This window comes from Dermochelys coriacea, chromosome 25, assembly GCF_009764565.3.
Source record: "Dermochelys coriacea isolate rDerCor1 chromosome 25, rDerCor1.pri.v4, whole genome shotgun sequence".
Lineage (NCBI taxonomy): Eukaryota > Metazoa > Chordata > Testudines > Dermochelyidae > Dermochelys > Dermochelys coriacea.
In genome coordinates, this window is record NC_050092.1 from 8,194,594 (window position 1) to 8,212,780 (window position 18,187).

Here is an 18,187-nt window from a genome sequence, read left to right on the forward strand (position 1 = left end):
CCTGAGCCGCATTCTGCTCTTCCACAAAGCGCCAGCTATTGCAGTGAAAATCCTGGTCTTTATGGGTTGAGTTGTTCAGAGGCTCAGGCTAACTAGGCCATGTCAGACAGGGCTTCTGCTCTCCGACCAACCACTGCTTCATAGAAGAGCCTAGATAGCAGAAGCTGTGGTCTCCCTCAACTAAGCAGGCTGGAGAGCTCTAGTATGGAACAAAAACCAGAACTCAACCAAAATTATATAATGGAGATCAAACTCCCTGCAGGCACCATTAGGTGTTGTCCAGGTAGTTTTTAAGGCTAACAAGGGGTCTGGGAGATTGAGACTCCATGCGTCTTTGATTAAACTATGTCAAAGTGACTTTGAAAACCTGCCAAAAAAAATTCAGGCTAGATTCACATCTTATAGAGATTTTAGGGTTAGATATATGCTTTCATTTAGAGAACAAGAGCTTGAACTCTTAAATGCAACCTCGAATGAGTCATACATTAAAATTTCAACAATAGAGAGAATGTGGTTGCCCATGTAACCTTAGTTTGGCCAGGATACTTTCTAGGTGCTGGCTGTTTTTACACCAGAGGATGTGCTCAAGCTTGTGAGAGGAAGATGAGCCATGTGTGTGGACCATGAGGAAATCTTATTTTAATTTTTAAACCTTATTTTAAGGCTCCAGCCCCCACCCAAAATAGTTACTTGTAATACCCACTGAATCTATCAGAGTGGTGTTAATGTTGGTTGCCAGACAACAATGCCAGCAGCTATGCTAAGGGACAGACCTCAGCAAGCTACAGCTGGCCACCACTGGTTCCATGCCTCCTAACACCAGGGCAGTCTTTGCTACATCAGCAGTGACCCCCCTCACACCCTCTGGCTTTTTCTGATAGATGTCCTCCCTCTCTAGAGGTCCTTTCCCCACGTGGTTGTGTGCCCACCTCTTGTCAAATGGGTGGTTCCATTAAATCTCAGATTTAAATGCCTCCAGTTCAATAAAGATGTGGTCTATGTGCCACTGCAGTCCCACTTGAGGGACTAAGGGAGGCCTAAGATTTATGCTGCCATCTGCACTGCAGACAAAGTGCTCCAGAGATGGAGCAAGTCAGGAGAGTGCAGTAGTAAGGACAGAAGGCTGAATTTCAGGCTGCATCTAGCAACCTAAATGCCTTTCCAGAGTTAGTTGCTGGATTAGTTAGTGATTGTTGGTAGGAGGGGAGAATCCACACCCCACATCCTTGGAGGAAGGCCCTCACGTGCACCAGCAATGCTGAGGACAGCTTCCTCCAGCAAGCTAGACATGCCAGGGAGGGAGTATGGTCATGGACCTTCATACCTGACTATCTCATGCAGAACAAAACAAGCAGAGGCCTCTTTCAATGCATGTACAGCTTTATTGTGAGCAAAATGTTCTTACCCAATACAGGAGTCGGGGCCAGAGCACTTTGCATTGGGCAGGAAAGGAATCCTACATGAGCCATTAGAAGTAGTCCTAAAAGAACACTGATCTCTTAACAAGAAAGTTTCCTTGATTGAGTGGAGAGACCCCAAACCAGTCAGCCCAACTTGGGTCAGTGGTTTGTTGTTGTGGCACTTAGTGACCACTTCCTCCCCACGGCTGGAGCAGCTTGTATAATGTTTACCTGGGCTAAGCCACATTTGCTTGTGATCTAAAGTTAGTGATGTTTCATATGAAACACCCAGTTGGGTCATAAGATGACAGCTCCCATGCCAAGGATTTATTTGGCTCTTTACTAGGATTCTGGAGGATTTGCAGGCCACTAAAGTAACACAAACATGCTAAACTGACTGCCCAGTGCTACCCACCTGAGTGAAGGGTCTGTTTTAAAAGTCTCAAAGACAAGGCTAGGGTTTGGCTCTGGGGGCTAAATAGAAGTGGTTTAGGCTTCAGAGGTGCTGGGCACCCACAAATCACTGATGGGGTGGTGAGAAATCAGATGCTCTGAAGTCTCTAGGCAACAGCCTGAGTTGGCAAATGAGACACCCCTGCTTGAAAGCTGGGGCCTTAGATCCCATTCTGGGGTCACTTGACTAATCAGAGGGAGTCAATTTTGCTGGCAAGCCCCTAACTCAGTCCACAGGCAGGTTTGGGAGACTAAGCCCCCCCCCCCGTGAGATGCAGAATAGTTTCTCCTCCCCAAGTGTTTAGTGCAATAAGAACAGACCTAAGCAAGGCATGAGGGATGCCAGGATTGAGGCACTTATCAGAACAGCAAGTGCTGCTATCTAGCTAGAGAGCCAGGCTAGAGGTGTGACAAGTGGCATGAGTTACCATCCCAGATTGAGGACTCAGAGGGGCACTCCTAAGCCTAGAGCTTCATGGGGGTTTGGGTATCTGTAGGACACTACTCCATCTCCACTTCCTCCTGCTGCTTGCCTGATGGGGCAAAGGGTCCCACTAGCCAAGAAAGGGGGACATTATGCAATACATGATCCATCAGCTCATCCACCAGCTTGCGGGCCTTGGTCACTCGTTCATGGCTCTGGGCCAAGACACTTCCAGTCAAGTCGTGGAAGGAAGTGGCAGTGGAGAATGAAGCATGTAGTTCTTTGACATGGTGACCAACCAGTTGCACCTTGTCCTGGAGGTCAGCAGGGAGGCCTTGCAGGCTGGACACCAGAGTCAGGCAGGTGGTCTGCAGTTGCTGGGTGAGGCTGCGGGACATGGCCAATGCCTGCTCCTCTACCTGCTGCAAACAGGGATCAAGTCAGAAGTCAGTTTAGACACTAGACTTCCCCTATGCCAAGTGGTTACTTGTAGGCTGGAGTCAGCCTCTCATGACCTACCTCTAGCTGCATAGAGCCCATCTCCTTTCTCTGACTTGGCTGCTTTTGGCTCCACTCCAACCACATCTGATGCAGCTTCTCCTGGCCATCATGGATCTTCTGATCAACACCCTGCTTGGCATGCTCAATCTGGAAGGGGAGACATCTGTCATCAGCACCAGGAAGGGACCTTGCCATGTTGGCCACTTCAATGGCTTGGCACAAGCCAGGTTATAGGAGTGGCAGGAGGAGCTTGAGGAGTACGGGGGTGTGTGTGCGCACGTGTGCACGCATGTGTGGCCCACAGCTGCATTCTTACCAGTTCTATGGTTTGGTGGAGCTGGGACAGAGCCTCTTGGGTGCTCTGCTGGGCATTCCTCAGCTTGCCCAGGGAGTGCTGGTAGGCTCGGTGGCGGAGCTTGGTGGACAGGGACCCCAGGCGCACAAAGTAACTCTGCTGCTGCTTCTGCTGCTCCACGGATGCCATTTCGAAGCCTTCCACAGATGTGGCCAGCTTAGCTGGAAGCAGAGAGTGGAGGGTTAGTGGTGCCAGGTGGAGGAGCTGGCAAGGGAGGTATGGGATATGCCCTTACTGCCTCTATAGAGTTGGCAATGCCTCTAGCTTGGTAACATGCTTAAAGTATACCAAGTGGATGTAGCACTTCATTTCTATGGGGGTGGGACACCCTGTACCCCACATTCATATTTCTATAGTTGAATTATTTTGTCTGAAGTGTGCCTGAGGCACCATTTGAAAATGGCCATCTGTGGAATAGCAGCATCCTGTTGAATTGGGTCCTTTCCACCATAGGTTTGTTCCAGAACTGCTGTAATTCTAGGCAACGTTTATGAACCAGTTTCTCAGAGACTGAGACCAGCAAGGTGTTTATAACTCACATATCCAGCCTTCTCCCCTGTTGGGAAAAGCTGTACCAAGACATACCTCTTGTCATGGTTTGAGCCTCCCATACCCAGGAGGCTTTAAGCCCCTTGTAGTGCAAATCCTCAGAGAGGGGAGAAAGGTAGAACAGGAGACAGTGACCTCCAGACCACTGCTCCACCTCCCATCTCTTCTGCTTAGGGCCTTCAGGAACTGGCTGATGACACTGAACTAAGGGGGGGGGCCAGGCTGGAAGGCATTAGCTGGAGTGTCCTCTCCCCAATTTTGGGTCTCTTTTGTAATGAATTCTGACTTGTGCCTTGTCACTGGTCATCACTTGATCTATTGTATTGTTTCATCTTTGCTATGGACAGCAGGCAGAGCCCCACTGAGGGGAGGCCAGCCCCTCCCCCTGGCACTGCCCCTTCCATCCATCCCTGCAGCTAGAGTCCCTGAAGTCCCCTGCCCCTCCCCCATAGCCAATTGAGGGGGGGCTCAGCTCTCCAGGCCAGAGACAGCTGCACCTCCCCTCTCCACACCAAGCCATTGTGGGGGGAAAAGCAGCTTTGTTATGCTTCATGTGGGTCCCACGATGGCTGAGGCAGTGGTATTTGCTACTCAGTTTCCTGGGTTCATTTGTAATCCCCCTGGAGTCCAGGGAGTTTATGGATGAACCCAGGAAACTGAACAAATACCATGGCCTCAGCCACCCCAGAACCTGCATGGGGAATACAGCCAAAACTCCCCCCCCAGTTGCAGGGTTTGTGGGGGTCTGGTGGCAGGGGAGACTGAGCCTCCCCTGGCCTATTATCCTGGGCAGGGAGTCTTAGGGTGTTTGGACTAGAGTGGGGCAGGGAGTGTTTTTTTTGAGACAAGGATGGTGCATCATTTCCCAGTGTTGGCATGATGGATGATCTAGGAGCTTGCATGATCCAGGAGAATATGGACCAGTGCAAGGTGCACATCTGGGGAACAAGGCTGGGCTGAGAACTTGCAGGAGTTGCCCTGTCTGTAGTTCAGAAGGAGCCAGGAGAGCACTCCCATGTGTAGCTGGGGTGAATTTACAAGCTGAAGGCTGTGTGAGCAGACCAGGAGTGGCTGTTTTACACTGACTGCCAAAGGCACCACAGGCTAGAGGATTCAGGAGACAGCTGTTGAACAAGCCAGATTGGCCATCCCAGGGTACAAAGGAGAACAATGCATTAGAGGCAGCAAGTATCATCCTTGTTTCAGAGGCCGTGGGGGGGGGGGTGCAGAGGCTCTGCTCTGAAGGAATTTGCTGAAGGGCACCTGGCAGGCCTGGGGCAAAGTTTGGAAGAGATTGGATAGCCAAAGTCTACTCCAGTGCTCTAGCCCTTAGGCAACACTGCCCCAGCTGTATCTATTTGGGTTAGACCTCTATACAAGGAGGAGATGCCAAGAGATCCAGCAATTCACTCATCTCCCTGCCCCATTCTATTAGGGTCTGCAAGCCTCAGGCAGAGATGGTCTAGCTACCTGCTTAGATTGGCTTGTGGCCAAGCAATCTTCTCCTTTAGTGGTCTTCATGTTCAGAGCACCCTGTATGGAACAGGACTCCTGAGGCTTACAGGTATTGAGGGAGAGGCTGCTCCCCCAGCTATGCTTCCCACCTCACAGCAAACACCATATTCCAGGGAAGCTAGCAGAGGTTGTATTCATTCTATTATGGAGAGACTGCAGTAGTTTCTCCCAGGGCTTAACAAGGAGCCTTGAGGTCCCCACAGTTATCAGGAAACTAAATCCAATCTTGTAGGCTGGATGGCTTCAACTGAAGCCATGAACCCAGCTGCAGCTGGCATTGGGTAGACAGACCCAACTTTTCTCTTCACACCCCCTCATCCCACTACCTCCTTCTATAGTGCACAGGAAAAGAGCAGCTGCTGCTTTCTTACCTAGTTCCTCATCTGTCATAGGAAGGTAGTGATCCACCAGCTCTTCTGACTTGCCCAGCACAGCACCCATGCTGCTCACCACCATCTGGCCCACTGCTGAGCCCATGACTGTGTTCACACCACTGGTCACTGCTGATCTGGTCAGCTCAACACTCCCCTGGACAGCCCCTTTGGTCATATCCACCATCCCGGTCATGGTGTTGCTCACTGCATCTTTGGCACCAGTCACTGTGGCAGTCACCAGGTCTTTGGTATTGGAGATGATCTAGAGAGGTCAGGTTAGATCAGATGATACCTCAAGCCAGGGTTGCAATATTGCAGAGCAGGGGGGTTTGCTTCCCCCTTGGACAATGGGGAGGAAGACCCTAGGTTTGATCTCTATCCAAGTTTTTAAAGTCTTCCTTTAGGGCCCATCTAGATTAGACACATTTGCATTGTCCAGAACTGCATCAGAGCAAGTTTACAGCAGGCATACTGTGCCGATGGAACACTGCAAGGTTTGCACTAGGGTGTTACACTGTTGCAGAAATCCAACAGCCGGGGCATTAATTCAGAGTGGCCACAATACATCCCATGAGCAAATGGATCGCTTCTGCCCCACACTGAGCTGCTGCCACAGGCACTAGTCAGCAAATCAAGCCATGCCCCCATGTAGCTCTGCTCCTTGTTCAGTCTTAGAGCTCATTGCTAAACTCTCCTGCTTGAGTGGATGAGCAGAAGTCACTGCTCCCCCTGCATTTACAAAGGCTTTGAAGCAGAGAGGTGGTTACCTGGTCTGTTGGCTGTTGAAGGATTGGCAGCTTCTCCTCCAGCTTGTCTAGTCCCCTGCATGCATACTCATTTGCTGTGGAAACTTAAGAAAAAAAACAAACCAGTTTAGCTTCTCACATGAAGAGCCCCAGCCGTTACAACAAGTTCTGGGAAGACACAAGTTTATGAAGCTAGAGACCTGGATGCATGGGGCCTCTGAAGGGGTAGCAGAAGTCAGAGGCAAGACTTTGCTCAGTAGGTACAAGGGCAAGCTGATTTGCAACAGCTTGGAATGGGTTGAGAACTGGACCAGCTCCATTGGATGCTGGATGCTGTTGCTGCAAAGACCTGGCTCTGAGCTTAGGCCACCCAGACAGGTCAAGGTTGTCCCACACTATACTCCAAGCAACTGACACTGTCACCCAAGGGTTTTGTGGACACTTCCACCTCCATAAACCCTCCAGCTGGAGCTTTCTGTGGCCTGGGGAGTAGGTTATGTTCCTCAACCAGCCAACAGCTCTGGATGTGAAAAGCCCAACTCCTCCCTCTGGCAGGGCCTAAGGCTCTTTGCCTGACACCCTGGGAAGGAGAGCAGACCATGGTGCCCTTCACACCTCACTTGGGGCCATGCCACCCGACCCCCTGCCAAGTTGCTCACTCTGCGGCTCGAGTTTGGTCAGGATTGGCTGGGCGCCGCTGACCGCGGCCGCAGTGATGGTCTTCATGCCTTTCTCTGCCACATCGCAGACAGATTTGATGTACGGGTGGTTCTCTTTGGTGGAGGCATAAGCTGTGGAGACCATGTCGTAGGCAGAGCTGACCAAGGGCAGGTTGGCCACCCGGTTTGCTATGTTCTAAGGGAGAGAAGGTAGTAAGGTAAACAGGGTGAGGGCTACCATGCAGTCTCCCCTTCCAAGCAGAGTCATGGGCTCTGCCATCAATAGCTGGTGGGGGGGCTCTCAGCTGATCTGGCCTAGAGGGTCATCTACTCCCACCACTTCCAGCTTGCCAAGTGCTTCCCTCTCTACTGCCAGAGCATTTAGATAGATTCAGTGTCCTATTACCAGGATTTGCCATATGCGAGACCAGGCCTAGTAAAGAACAAGCCCAAAAAGGAAGAAAAAGATCTCTTCATGAGAGCTCCAGGGCAGGTCTACACTTAATTAGTGCAGCAAGCAGCTGTGCCACCAAAGGAAAGACACTACTATGGGGACACAAGAGCTTCTGCTGTCAGCATAGTTAGTCCACCTCTGCAAGAGGTGGTAGCTGTGTCAACAGAAGGTAGACATAGCATTGTGCACACATGGCATTAGATAGGTAGAATGGCAGGGCTCAGGCCTGTGGATTTTCCCCCTCCCCCTTGAGCGACAGTTATAGTAAAGTAAATTTATAGTGTAGATCTGGCCTCATTGTACCCCTCTCAGCTTCCGAATCCCCACCCAGAGAGGTTAGTGCTGCCAAAGTGGCAAGCAGACTAGCCCTAGATCAACAGGAGAAAGTAGCACCAATAAAACTGAAGTTGCTCTATCCTTAAGCCAGTGCAAAATGTTGTGTGGGGACATTTTCAGAGAGGGATACTTTGGTTTACATGAAGTCAGTAAAGAATAATTTATATTAGATGAAGGCACTCTTAGACCAAGGGAGGAGCCATATGGCTTTGTGCTAGTTTAGCTACATTAGGTGTAAATGTAAACCAAAGTTATACCAATGCAATACTGTTTGGAGAAGCCCCTTGCCTCCTGGTTTGTTCAGGTGAAGGGTTGAGAAGCTGCACTTAGCCTTCTTATTGTAGTCACCACTAAGACTTCCTGGCTAAGGGGCCCAGCTTCAGTTTCCTAGCAGAGGCCAGTAGCCCACCACAAAGAGACCCTAGAGCCCAAGCATGTACCTACCTCCTGCTCCTCATCCTTTGGGGAAGCAGCACTGGGGTCATTAGAAGCCATGGCGGAATCTGGTGAAACTGATTAGAAGGGATATAGAAACTCACTAGTTAAGCTGCCAACATTGAAGATAAGGCTTGAGTAAATGCTAGGGCCATAAAGGCGGCTCAGAGGCCAACAGCAAGAGCCTAGTTGCAGCCTCCTCTGGGGGTCATTCCATTGTGTTGGACCCTGGGAGGTTCAACAGCACAATGCATTGAGTAACATCACTGCAGATCCCCTGGACTGGAGGCAGCAGGCACTGGGAGGACATGATTGCACTTACATGCCCCAGACCTTCCAGTCTGGATTGCAAAACAAGCTGCCGCCAAGGCCCCAGCTGCTAACAGCGGCCTTCGCCCCAGAGAAGCTCATTGCTGTTTTGACACCTCCTGCTTTGCTAGGATTGTGTCACCATTTTCCATTTTCAGTTGCCAGCCACTAACTGGAGTCAGGGTCACTGCTCAGACCAGCACCAGGGGTAGTCAGTGGTGGATTGTTAGATGAATTCTCAGCTCACACCATAACCCTCCATTCCCCCATAAGGTGGGGGGGGAAGCCAGCCCCCCCACCTCACAGCCATTTGATTGTGTTAGAGCAGTGTTCACAACAGCTGAGCAAGGAAGCCTAGCTCTGATTGGAAGAGCTAAGCACCTTCCCCACTCCCATCTTCAGAGTGGGGCTGGAGAGAGCCATGAAGGGGCTCAATGCAGCCACTGGGGGAAGAAAGCCACAAGGCCAGTCATAGTAGCATTACCAGCCTCCAATCATTTAAACAAGCTATGAGTCAGACACTGATCATGAGACAATTGGCTCCAAACACTGCTGGCAAATGAATAGGAACCGCAGGGGAGTCTAGAGTCAAGTTTTCCCTCCCCTGGCTGGGACTCAAGAGGGTTAAAAGCTGAAGGTCTCAAAGCTGAGACCCCAGAGCTGGAACACCACAAAAACCCCACATCAACTATTGAGTGGGTCATGAGTTCACACTATTGAGGCAGCAAAGTTTCTGTTACTTGAGTCGTTTGCTTTGAACCCTCCTGGCAGGACATGCCTGTTACAGGGTGACCTTGTTTAAAATGAAAAGGAGGACTTGTGGCACCTTAAAGACTAACAAGTTTATTTGAGCACAAGCTTTCGTGAGCTACAGCTCACTTCATCGGATGCATTTGGTGGAAAATACAGAGGGGAGATTGATATATCAATCAAATAAACTTGTTAGTCTCTAAGGTGCCACAAGTCCTCCTTTTCATTTTGCAAATAAGTCTCTTCTGTACTAGACAGATCAATACAAGTCAGCTGCACAACCCAGCCAGTTACAGGCTAATCTGTGAGTTCCCAGACAGCAAATTAGTCCCTTAGTATCATTGAATTGCCAGGCAGTTTGCCTGGCGCTACAAGAAAAGAAGAAAGCTAAAGCAGTCAGAGTCCATTTGCCAAGCTCTTATCAGAGAGCAAACAAGCCTAGAGTTTGACAGACTCAAATTATATTTAATTATAACTCGGAAAGCCACCCCCATAGACAGGCTAAGAACATTACAAGCCCTTACCTGTCTCTTCCACAACTCCAGACCAGATGCAGCATAACCCCTGCTCCCTGCCCAGCCTTTATATACCAGTGCTGAGCCCCACCCAGCACAGGAGGGGTAGCTCAGGGAGACAACCAGAACCACCCACCTTGATTGAGGAAGGGCTGGCCTGGCATGTGGGTGGGGATCCCTAGCAAGTTGCATTGGAATTGGATCCTCCTCAGTCACATATGAGTCCACTCAAGCCCAGAGTTGGAGACTTAAGTCTCGCCCTCCTTGGTTGCTGTGAGGGGCGAGGAAGGATCAGACCTGGGTCTTTGGTGTAGAAAGTGAGCGTGTCATAACAGCTCCTGGGGCTGGTCTATTTTAGAGGGTGATGGTTATCTAGGATTTATGGTAGCTTTGGTATGGTCATAGGAGGAGTAGACAATACAGAGGCCTGTTCCCCACCCCGCAGGCCTCCTGGGTGCTGCTAAATAGCTCTAGAAACAATTGTATGTGCTGTGGTAGCCTTGTGGGTCCCATCTTGTCTCTATAGTAATAATCAGTGTGTCTAGTGTCTTTCATCTCACAGTGCTTTACAAATACACATTAACCCTCCTGGGAGATAGTTGCCATGATCATATTACGTGGGGGGAAACCGAGGCAGAGAGGGGGTGTGACTTGCCTTGAGGTCAGAGGGTAAGTCAGTGGCAGAGGGTGGAAAATAAGGGAGAAGTCCTGAATGTCTGGGTTCCTTGCTCTAACCACTAGGGCCACATCGGGGTGCAAAACTGTATGGAGGGCCGGGTAGGGAAGGCTGTGCCCCCCAAACAGCCTGGCCCCCGCCACCTATTTGCCCCCTCCCACTTCCCACCTCCTGACTGCCCCCCTCAGAACCCCTGCTCCTTGTCCCCTGACTGCCTCCCTGGGACCCCCACCCCCTATCCAGCCCCCCTGGCTCCCTGTCCCGACTGCCCCAACCCCTATCCACCCCCCTGCCCCCTGACAGGCCCCCCGGGACTCCCACGCTCTATCCAACCCCCCTGTTCCCCAACCTCTGACCACCCCAGAACCTCCTCCCCATTCAACCTCCACTGCTCCCTGTCCCTGACTGCCCCCCAGGACCCCCCCACCCCAACCGCCCCCTGTTCCCTGTCCCCTGACTGCCCCCCAACTCCCAACCCAATGCCCCCAGTGCCACGCGTGCCCCCTTGCCATGCTGCTCAGAGAGGCAGGAGCTTGCAGCTGCTGCCCACCCAGTGGTGAGGCTGCTGGGGAGGGGGGACAGTGGGGGAGGGGCCAGGGACTAGCCTCCCGGGCCAGGAGCTCAGGGATCGGGCAGGACGGTCCCACGGGTCGTAGTTTGTCCACCTCTGCACTAGAGCCTAGCGCTTTGACGGCTCCCTAGGCCAGTGTTTCTCAGCGAGCGGTCTGTGGGCCGGCGCTCGTCCCGGAGATCGCCCTGACACGGTTTAGAAAGGCAGCAAGCTGGTCCCATGGAAAAGGTTATCGAATGGGGCACCTCTGACTCCTTGGCTACTTCCTGGGCCAGCAGCATCCCTGAGCTAGGAGAGATCCTAGATTTCTAGGGGGGGGGCCAAACCTTCCCAGGTTGCTGACTAGGAGGGGACATGTCCTGGCTAGGGGCCCCAGGGTGAGAACTGCTGCTCCAGGCTGGTGGGCAGGGATGGGGGGGGTGACTAGGCTGGCACCTGAGGCCAGCAGGGGCTGTTCTGTCTCCTGCTGGGCTGGCTGCAGCCTGGAGCCATAACCCCCTGCCCCTCCGCCAGCCTGGCACTGAGGGCTGATGGGGGAGGTCTGCTGGGTGTGCGGCCTTGGGGAGGGGAGCTGTGGGGGAACCAAAATTCAGGGGGAGGGGAGCTGGCTGAGACAGCCTTGGGGAGGCGAGATGGAGGATGTAGGGTGGGAGGAGGAGAATCTGGCGGGGAGCTGGGGGGGAAGGTGTCTAGAGCCTGGGGGGGGGGTGTAGGAGGGAATGATGCTGCGGGGGGTCTCTGGGGGGAGGGAGGGAAGCGGGCTGCTGGTATTATGTGGGTCTGGGTCTTCCTCAGCTTCACTCTGGTGCACAGGAGGCTGGCAAACTGTCTGCTCTGCTCCTGGAGGCTGGGGCCGGGGGCAGTGGGGGTTCATCACAGGTCCAGCTCTCCCTCTGCGACCCTGCCCCAGGGTCTCGCTCAGTCATTTGGGATGGGCCACAGCTGCCATGGGGGGGGTCGCTGTTTGGTGCGGGCTGATCCCTACTGTAGATTCCATTAATACTGTGAGGGCCCCAGTTCCTCGCTCAGCGGCTCAGCTGCATTGATCCCTTTCATACCCCCCCCACCCCCCCACCCAGCCCTTTTTGGTTCAGAAATGTGTGAGCCCACGGCTCCCCGGGAGAGGCAGGCTCGTGAGCAGAGAGCTCAGAGCATGAGGGCTGATGGGTGCTGGCATTGCTGACGGTCATGCAATGAGATGCGACGTCCACCAGCTGCAGCCGGGAACTGCCCCCCCGGTTTGGCTCCAGAGCCTGGCAGCTTCAGGTGGGGTCTCTTGACAGGGAAGGATCCTCTGGCTCAGCTGCCATGTGGCAGGGAGGGCTCTGTACTGAGGGGGTCACTTGCTGCGTGCGCCTCCAGAATGCAGGGAGGCTGAGCCAGCTGCGGGCATTTAGAGCAACAGGTCGCATGCAGCGTGGCAGAGCTGCTGTTAATGCCTGTCACAGTGACAGGCCACGTATCGGCCTCCTGCCGTGTCGCCCCCTTTAAGGGGAGCGGAGGCAGAATCAGAGCAGACACGAAAGTAAAACTGCCGGGGATCCGAGTGGCTCCCACTGAAGCCAATGGAAGTTCCTTGGTTCCTGCAATCAAGCCCCTGAATTAGCTGTTCGGGGAGTGTTTTGTGACTGCATCATTCCCCCTCCTCCGTTCGAAGGGTCCGATCTGCAGAGGGACCAAGCACCTTGGACTGCTAATGATAACGCTGGGGTGCTCGGCCCCTCTGCAGATCGGGCTGTGAGCCTCAGGCCCAGGGTGGTGGCGGAGTGCGAGCTGGTGAAGAGTTCAAAGCTTGAGGGGCAGGGCCGAATTAACCCAGGGCCCAGGGGTTCTCTCTGGCTGCGGAGTGACTCGGAATCCATTTAAAGAGTGAGCTGAGCTGAGACAGTTCTCTGATGCCAGCCGGCTATTTAGCCAAAGCCATCCTTCCAGCAACTCTGGCTGTAAAGAATCTCCTCTCTTATGGCCTAGAGGAGAGGGCACCGGGCTGGAACTCAGGAGACCTTCCTGGTTGTGTCACAGGCCTGCTGAGTCACCTGGGGCAAGTCAGTTCCCTGCTCAGTGCCTCAATTTCCCCATCTGTAAAATGGGAATAATGATACTGACCTCCCTGGTTGGCGATCTGTGGATGAAAAGCGCTCTCAGAGGTCAGGCTTGTTGTTATAATTGCTACTCCACTGATTAGGCAGCAGCATCAGGTCTGGGTTTGGAAAGCTGCATTGAGCCTTGATCCCCGTTGTCCTGAGCTGTGATGTCAGGCCGAGATTGAAGGTGCATCCCCATTCTCTTGTGGGAAACCAGCTAAATGTTAATCTGATCAGTCACTTCCCTGCTGGTGGGAACTAGACTGGCTCCTATGGACATGGGTGTGCTGAGCTCCCAGGGAAGGGAGATACTAAATTAGGTGCCAAAGAGCAAGTCACAGCAAGACCCACTGCCCTACTTCTTGATTTAGCTGCCTGTTGCTCTCCTTCCCTGCCCTCGGGGAGTGCATTAGGTTTAGCTTATCTCCAAAGCTGCACACAGGGGACTTGGCTCAGAAAATCAAAGTTCCCCTGAGCCAATGGTTCATTGGGCTGATGCCAGTTTTGCAGCCAGTGGGACACTAGAGAGGTCACATCCAACCACCTTTGTCCACCTGCCATAATCCAATGGATCAGGCACCCATTTTACAGCTGAGGTGGGGAGATCAAACCAAACTCAAATCCACAACTTTAGAAGTGTAGCCAGGGGCTTTAACCACTGCACCTGGCCCTGAAGGACCTAGGGCTAAATCTGCAAAGATGTGGATAAACTGGACTGAGTCCATAGGAGATCAACTAAAAGGAGAAAAGAGTCAGAAAACCTGCCCCATGAGGAAAGGTTAAAAAAACTGGCCATGTTTAGTCTTGAGAAAAGAAGACTGAAGGGGGACCTGATAACAGTCTGCACATATGTTAAGGGCTGTTCTAAAGAGAATGGGGATCAGTTGTTGTCCATGTTTAGTGAAGGTAGGACAAGAAGCAATGGACTTAATCTGCAGCAAGGGAGACTTAGGTTAGATGTTAGGAAAAACTTTCTACCTACACTGGAATAGGATTCCAAGGGAGGTTGTGGAATCCTCGTTGTGATGTTGCACTCCATATGCTTTATAAAAATATGCTTATGAATGTGAATATAATGTAACTGGAATATGCTTTCTGCAAAAGGTCTCTTGTAAGGTATCATTACAAAGTTTATAATCCACAGAGTGTGGTCATCCTATTTGTATGAATGTGGCATTCTTGTATCGGAAACTAGGTATATGAAGTATAACTCGGAGGTCCTATTGTAATTATGCAAAATGGGGGCCATTAATGGTGGTTTAGAATCTTGATGGCTCCCATTGACTAGGACAATTGATTGTAAATGGTTTATTTATCTGCAAGGCTTCTTGTGTATGTGTGGGCCAGCCCGTGGGTAATGAAGAATGAGGTCTCACAGGGACATGTGACCATGTCACCTGATACTGAAATCCATCTTAAATCTTGTACTTTTCCATTTAGAAGGAAGGGTGGGGGCCAAGCACAGACAAAAGATTCCTGCCTTGTGCCAAAGCTATAAAAGGGGGTGGTGCAGAACTAAGAGGGTACCAGTCATGAGAATACCCCTGTTTACCACCTATGATGTCTGGTGGAACTAACAAGGACTGTATTGGGGAAAGGATTGGGCCCAGACTAGGAAGCAGTCTAGTCTGTGAAAGAAGCCTACTGGAACATCTCTGAAGGTGAGATATTATCTGTAATCAGTTTCTTAATGTATTAGGCTTAGACTTGAATGTTTTGTTTTAATTTGCTTGGAGACTTACTTTGTTATTATTTGAAACCACTTAAATCCTACTTTTTATACTTAATAAAATCATTTTTGTTTATTAATAAACCCAGAATAAGTGATTAACACCTGGGGGAGCAAACAGCTGTGCATATCTCTTTATCAGTGTTATAGAGGGCAGACAATTCATGAGTTTACTCTGTATAAGCTTTATACAGAGTAAAATGGATTTATTTGGAGTTCGGATCCCATTGGGAACTGGGTGTCTGGGTGCTGGAGATAGGTAACCTGCCGAGTGGTTTTCTGTTAAAGCCTGCAGCTTTGGGGACGTGGTTCAGACTCTGGGTCTGTGTTGCAAAAGGCTAGTGTGTCTGGCTCAACAAGGCAGAGTTCTGGAAGTCCCAGGCTGGCAGGGAAAATGGGCTCAGACGTAATTTCAGCACATCAGGAGACAGTCCCAAGGGGATCTCTGTGACCAAACCCATCACACCCACCACTGGGGATTTTAAAGAACAGGTTGAACAAACCCCTGTCAGGGATGGTCTTGGTTTACTTGGTCCTGCTTCAGTGCAGGGGGCTGGACTAGAAGACCTCTCGAGGTCCCTTTCAGCCCTACACTTCTATGAAATTCCCTGCACTTCCTCAACCTACATTCTTATCACAAGCTGGGACTGAGGCTGATGTAATGCAACAGATGGAGAAAGTTTAGAAAAAGTTGCACACCCCAAGGCATTCACCACGTGATGGGGCAGATAAAGGATTGGGTAAAGTTCAGTGCCACAGGCCTTGTTCACAGTCTAACAGGCCTAGTAAAGCCAGATAGCCTCTTCCTTGAAGTCTCCCCTCCTCTGCTACAGCATCAGCAGAACTTGGAGTATTTTCCACTAGGAGAATGAAAGTAAAGCATGTATCACTTCTACAGCACCTTTCACTCTAAGTTGCTTTACAAAGATTCACCTCGACCACTAATGCAATGCAGCTATCTCTGAGGTGGAACACAGCAGCTGTTTAACAGCTCGCAGCAACACTATAAGGCAGTTTAGGATAGTGAAGTCCAGAGCTTCATAGGTTCTGCGGTATTGAAATCAATGGGAGCTAGGTGCCAAAGTACCTTTGATGATCTGGGTCTAAGTGGATATTCTAGCTAGTGGAAATGACAGCAGCCAATAGAAATGGGAACCGCAGTTGTGGAGATGCCGCTTGTAAAATGATGCCGGCTGCAGCTCCTTCACTGGGCTGTAACTCTAAAGAGGAATCTAGCTGTCCTCTAGCTAGAGCCCTTGACTGAGCCTGCAATCCTTGCCAGGAGCAGTGATGGCACTGCCAAGCTTGGAACTCCAGCGAGCGTGGGGTGGAGATAAATTCTGTGCAAGCTAAAGAAGGGTTAGTTCCCCAGTACTAAAGTGATGCCCGTGCAGCTCCGAACACTCATCCCAGATGACAAATCGACAGTGATTCTATTGTTTGCTGTGACTGATCAGAACAATTCCCTGGCCCCTTGGCTAAAACGACCCCTAGTTCAGAAGATAGGACCCTTGCTTTTAGGGCCTGAAAGGATCTTCCTCTTTCTGTGGCTGCTTTCAATCCTGAGTCACTGGAAGGCTGCTTTAGGCAGCGAGCCGATCATGCCGTCAAGCGCCAGTTGGGTGGGGACTGTGTTTGAAGCAGAAGTACAACTGGGCTATTATTACCCATTATTCTGATCATGTTGCTAAGGCCCACCCTAGCTCTGGGGAGAAGAAAGGGCTCTGACAGTCCTTGGATGCTCCTCTCCATTCTCCCAGGTGCATGCGGCATTAGGCAACCACTGTTGAGGTGCCCTGCTCAATAGCAAGCACGTCCCACCGATCCGAGAGGCCATGACTCATAGTGTTTGGGCTGGTTAACCAGTTGCTGTCTGGGTGGTAGAAGAGTATTCACTGTTAGTGCTTGAGGCAGTAGTAATGGGAATTTGTATGTTACGGTGCAGTGACCTGCACCTGAGTTACCAAGCTCAGTTTTTACAGGTGCTTAAAACCTTTAGTTTGCAAAAAATCTCATGGAAATGGCAAAAAGCCAAATCACCAAAAGCATACATGCATTCTGAGCACTATCAGTGGTTCATGGTGCTTTGATGAAATGGTACAGAGGCAGTGTGGCCAGTGGCTACACCACCAGACTGGGACTTGAGTTCTCATCCTAACTCTGCCGCTTGGGTGACCGTAGGCAAGTCCCTTCCCTGCTCTGTGCCTTGGTTTCCCTATCTGTAAAACAGGGATAATGAGGCTGAGTGCCTTTGTCAAGCACTTTGAGATCTGATGAAAAGCGCTAGGTTAGTACGATTACAGAGAAAACGATCACATTTTTAAATCACTCCTCTTAGCAAGGTTTTCTGCTGGCTTTTCTCCCTTTTTCTTTGTCCCCATTTTGCAAGAAATGTGCAACACTCTGGGCCCTGTCACTTGGCCACTCCTTGCCTGCCAATTCCTGGAATATCAGACAGACACCAAGAGGGTTTGTCTGTACAGCATTTCTTAACCTCTCCAGACAGAACAGAAAATATGTGCGCCAAACTGAGCCTGCTGAATTTTAATGTGATGATGAAGCTGGAGGGGCCAGGTGATCTTTGGGAATGTGTTGTTTCAGAGTGGCAGCCGTGTTAGCGTGTATTCGCAAAAAGAAAAGGAGTACTTGTGGCACCTTAGAGACTAACAAATTTATTTGAGCATAAGCTTTCGTGAGCTACAGCTCACTTCATCGGAAAGCTTATGCTCTAATAAATTTGTTAGTCTCTAAGGTGCCACAAGTACTCCTTTTCTTTTTGGGAATGTGTGTGGAGGTTCTTTTCTGATGTTTAATAGGTTTTCTCTGGAATGTTTCACCATAAGAATACATGTGCTTGCTTAGCAAGGGCTGGGGGTAACTCTGGTCCAGGAGCGATCAGACTCGTTGTGGCCTCTGAGGAGAAAGCAAAACAAAGAAACGGGCCTGCTCATGCAAGCTGGCTTGCTGGGGCACTCACAGCGGAGGTAGGAAACTGTGCAGCCTGGAAAAAACCCTGGTTAGGTTACTCATTACAAATGTCTGCAGGCCAGAGCCTGCAGACTCCACCAGGATCCAGATATGCACACTGTGGTAAGGTGTGGTGATCCCTGCCAAGGAACTGCGATTATGCAAGAGGTGACGACTGCAGTATCTGACCATGAACTGGGGCTGTGAAGAATGTCTTGTCACATCACCTCTGGTTCCAGCTTGCCTCAGGGGGCTACTGCAGAAAGTCACAGCACAGGAGATGACAGATGCTGGAGTATCAAAACAGCAACAAATTAAGTATTACACAGTAACTAGAGGGGGAGAAAGATGGGAGTGAACAGGTGAATCCAGTCTGTCTAGATAA

At 50.9% G+C, this 18,187-nt stretch overlaps 1 protein-coding gene across 1 annotated transcript; it reads right to left on the minus strand.

Moving 5' to 3' along the window:
* Positions 1–1,362: 1,362 nt before the first annotated feature.
* Positions 1,363–9,994, minus strand: LOC119848470 (perilipin-3-like). Its single transcript, XM_038384376.2, has 8 exons — positions 9,785–9,994; positions 8,211–8,278; positions 6,977–7,172; positions 6,339–6,421; positions 5,569–5,833; positions 3,095–3,294; positions 2,797–2,925; positions 1,363–2,699 (listed from the first exon to the last, which is right to left on the minus strand). Exons 2-8 carry the CDS (start codon positions 8,259–8,261, stop codon positions 2,355–2,357), a joined length of 1,269 nt encoding a protein of 422 aa, XP_038240304.1. The 5' UTR covers positions 8,262–8,278; positions 9,785–9,994; the 3' UTR covers positions 1,363–2,354.
* Between the last annotated feature and the right edge of the window lie 8,193 nt (positions 9,995–18,187).

What these genes read in the sequence shown, in the direction of transcription:
- LOC119848470 (XM_038384376.2), bottom strand. Translation starts at nt 8,261, where the DNA reads ATGGCTTCTAATGACCCCAGTGCTGCTTCCCCAAAGGATGAGGAGCAG. An exon ending in GACCAAACTCGAGCCGCAGA is followed by an intron (nt 6,422 to 6,976) that starts GTGAGCAACTTG and finishes TTTTTTCTTAAG; the next exon opens with TTTCCACAGCAAATGAGTAT. An exon ending in TGGGCTCTATGCAGCTAGAG is followed by an intron (nt 2,700 to 2,796) that starts GTAGGTCATGAG and finishes CCCTGTTTGCAG; the next exon opens with CAGGTAGAGGAGCAGGCATT.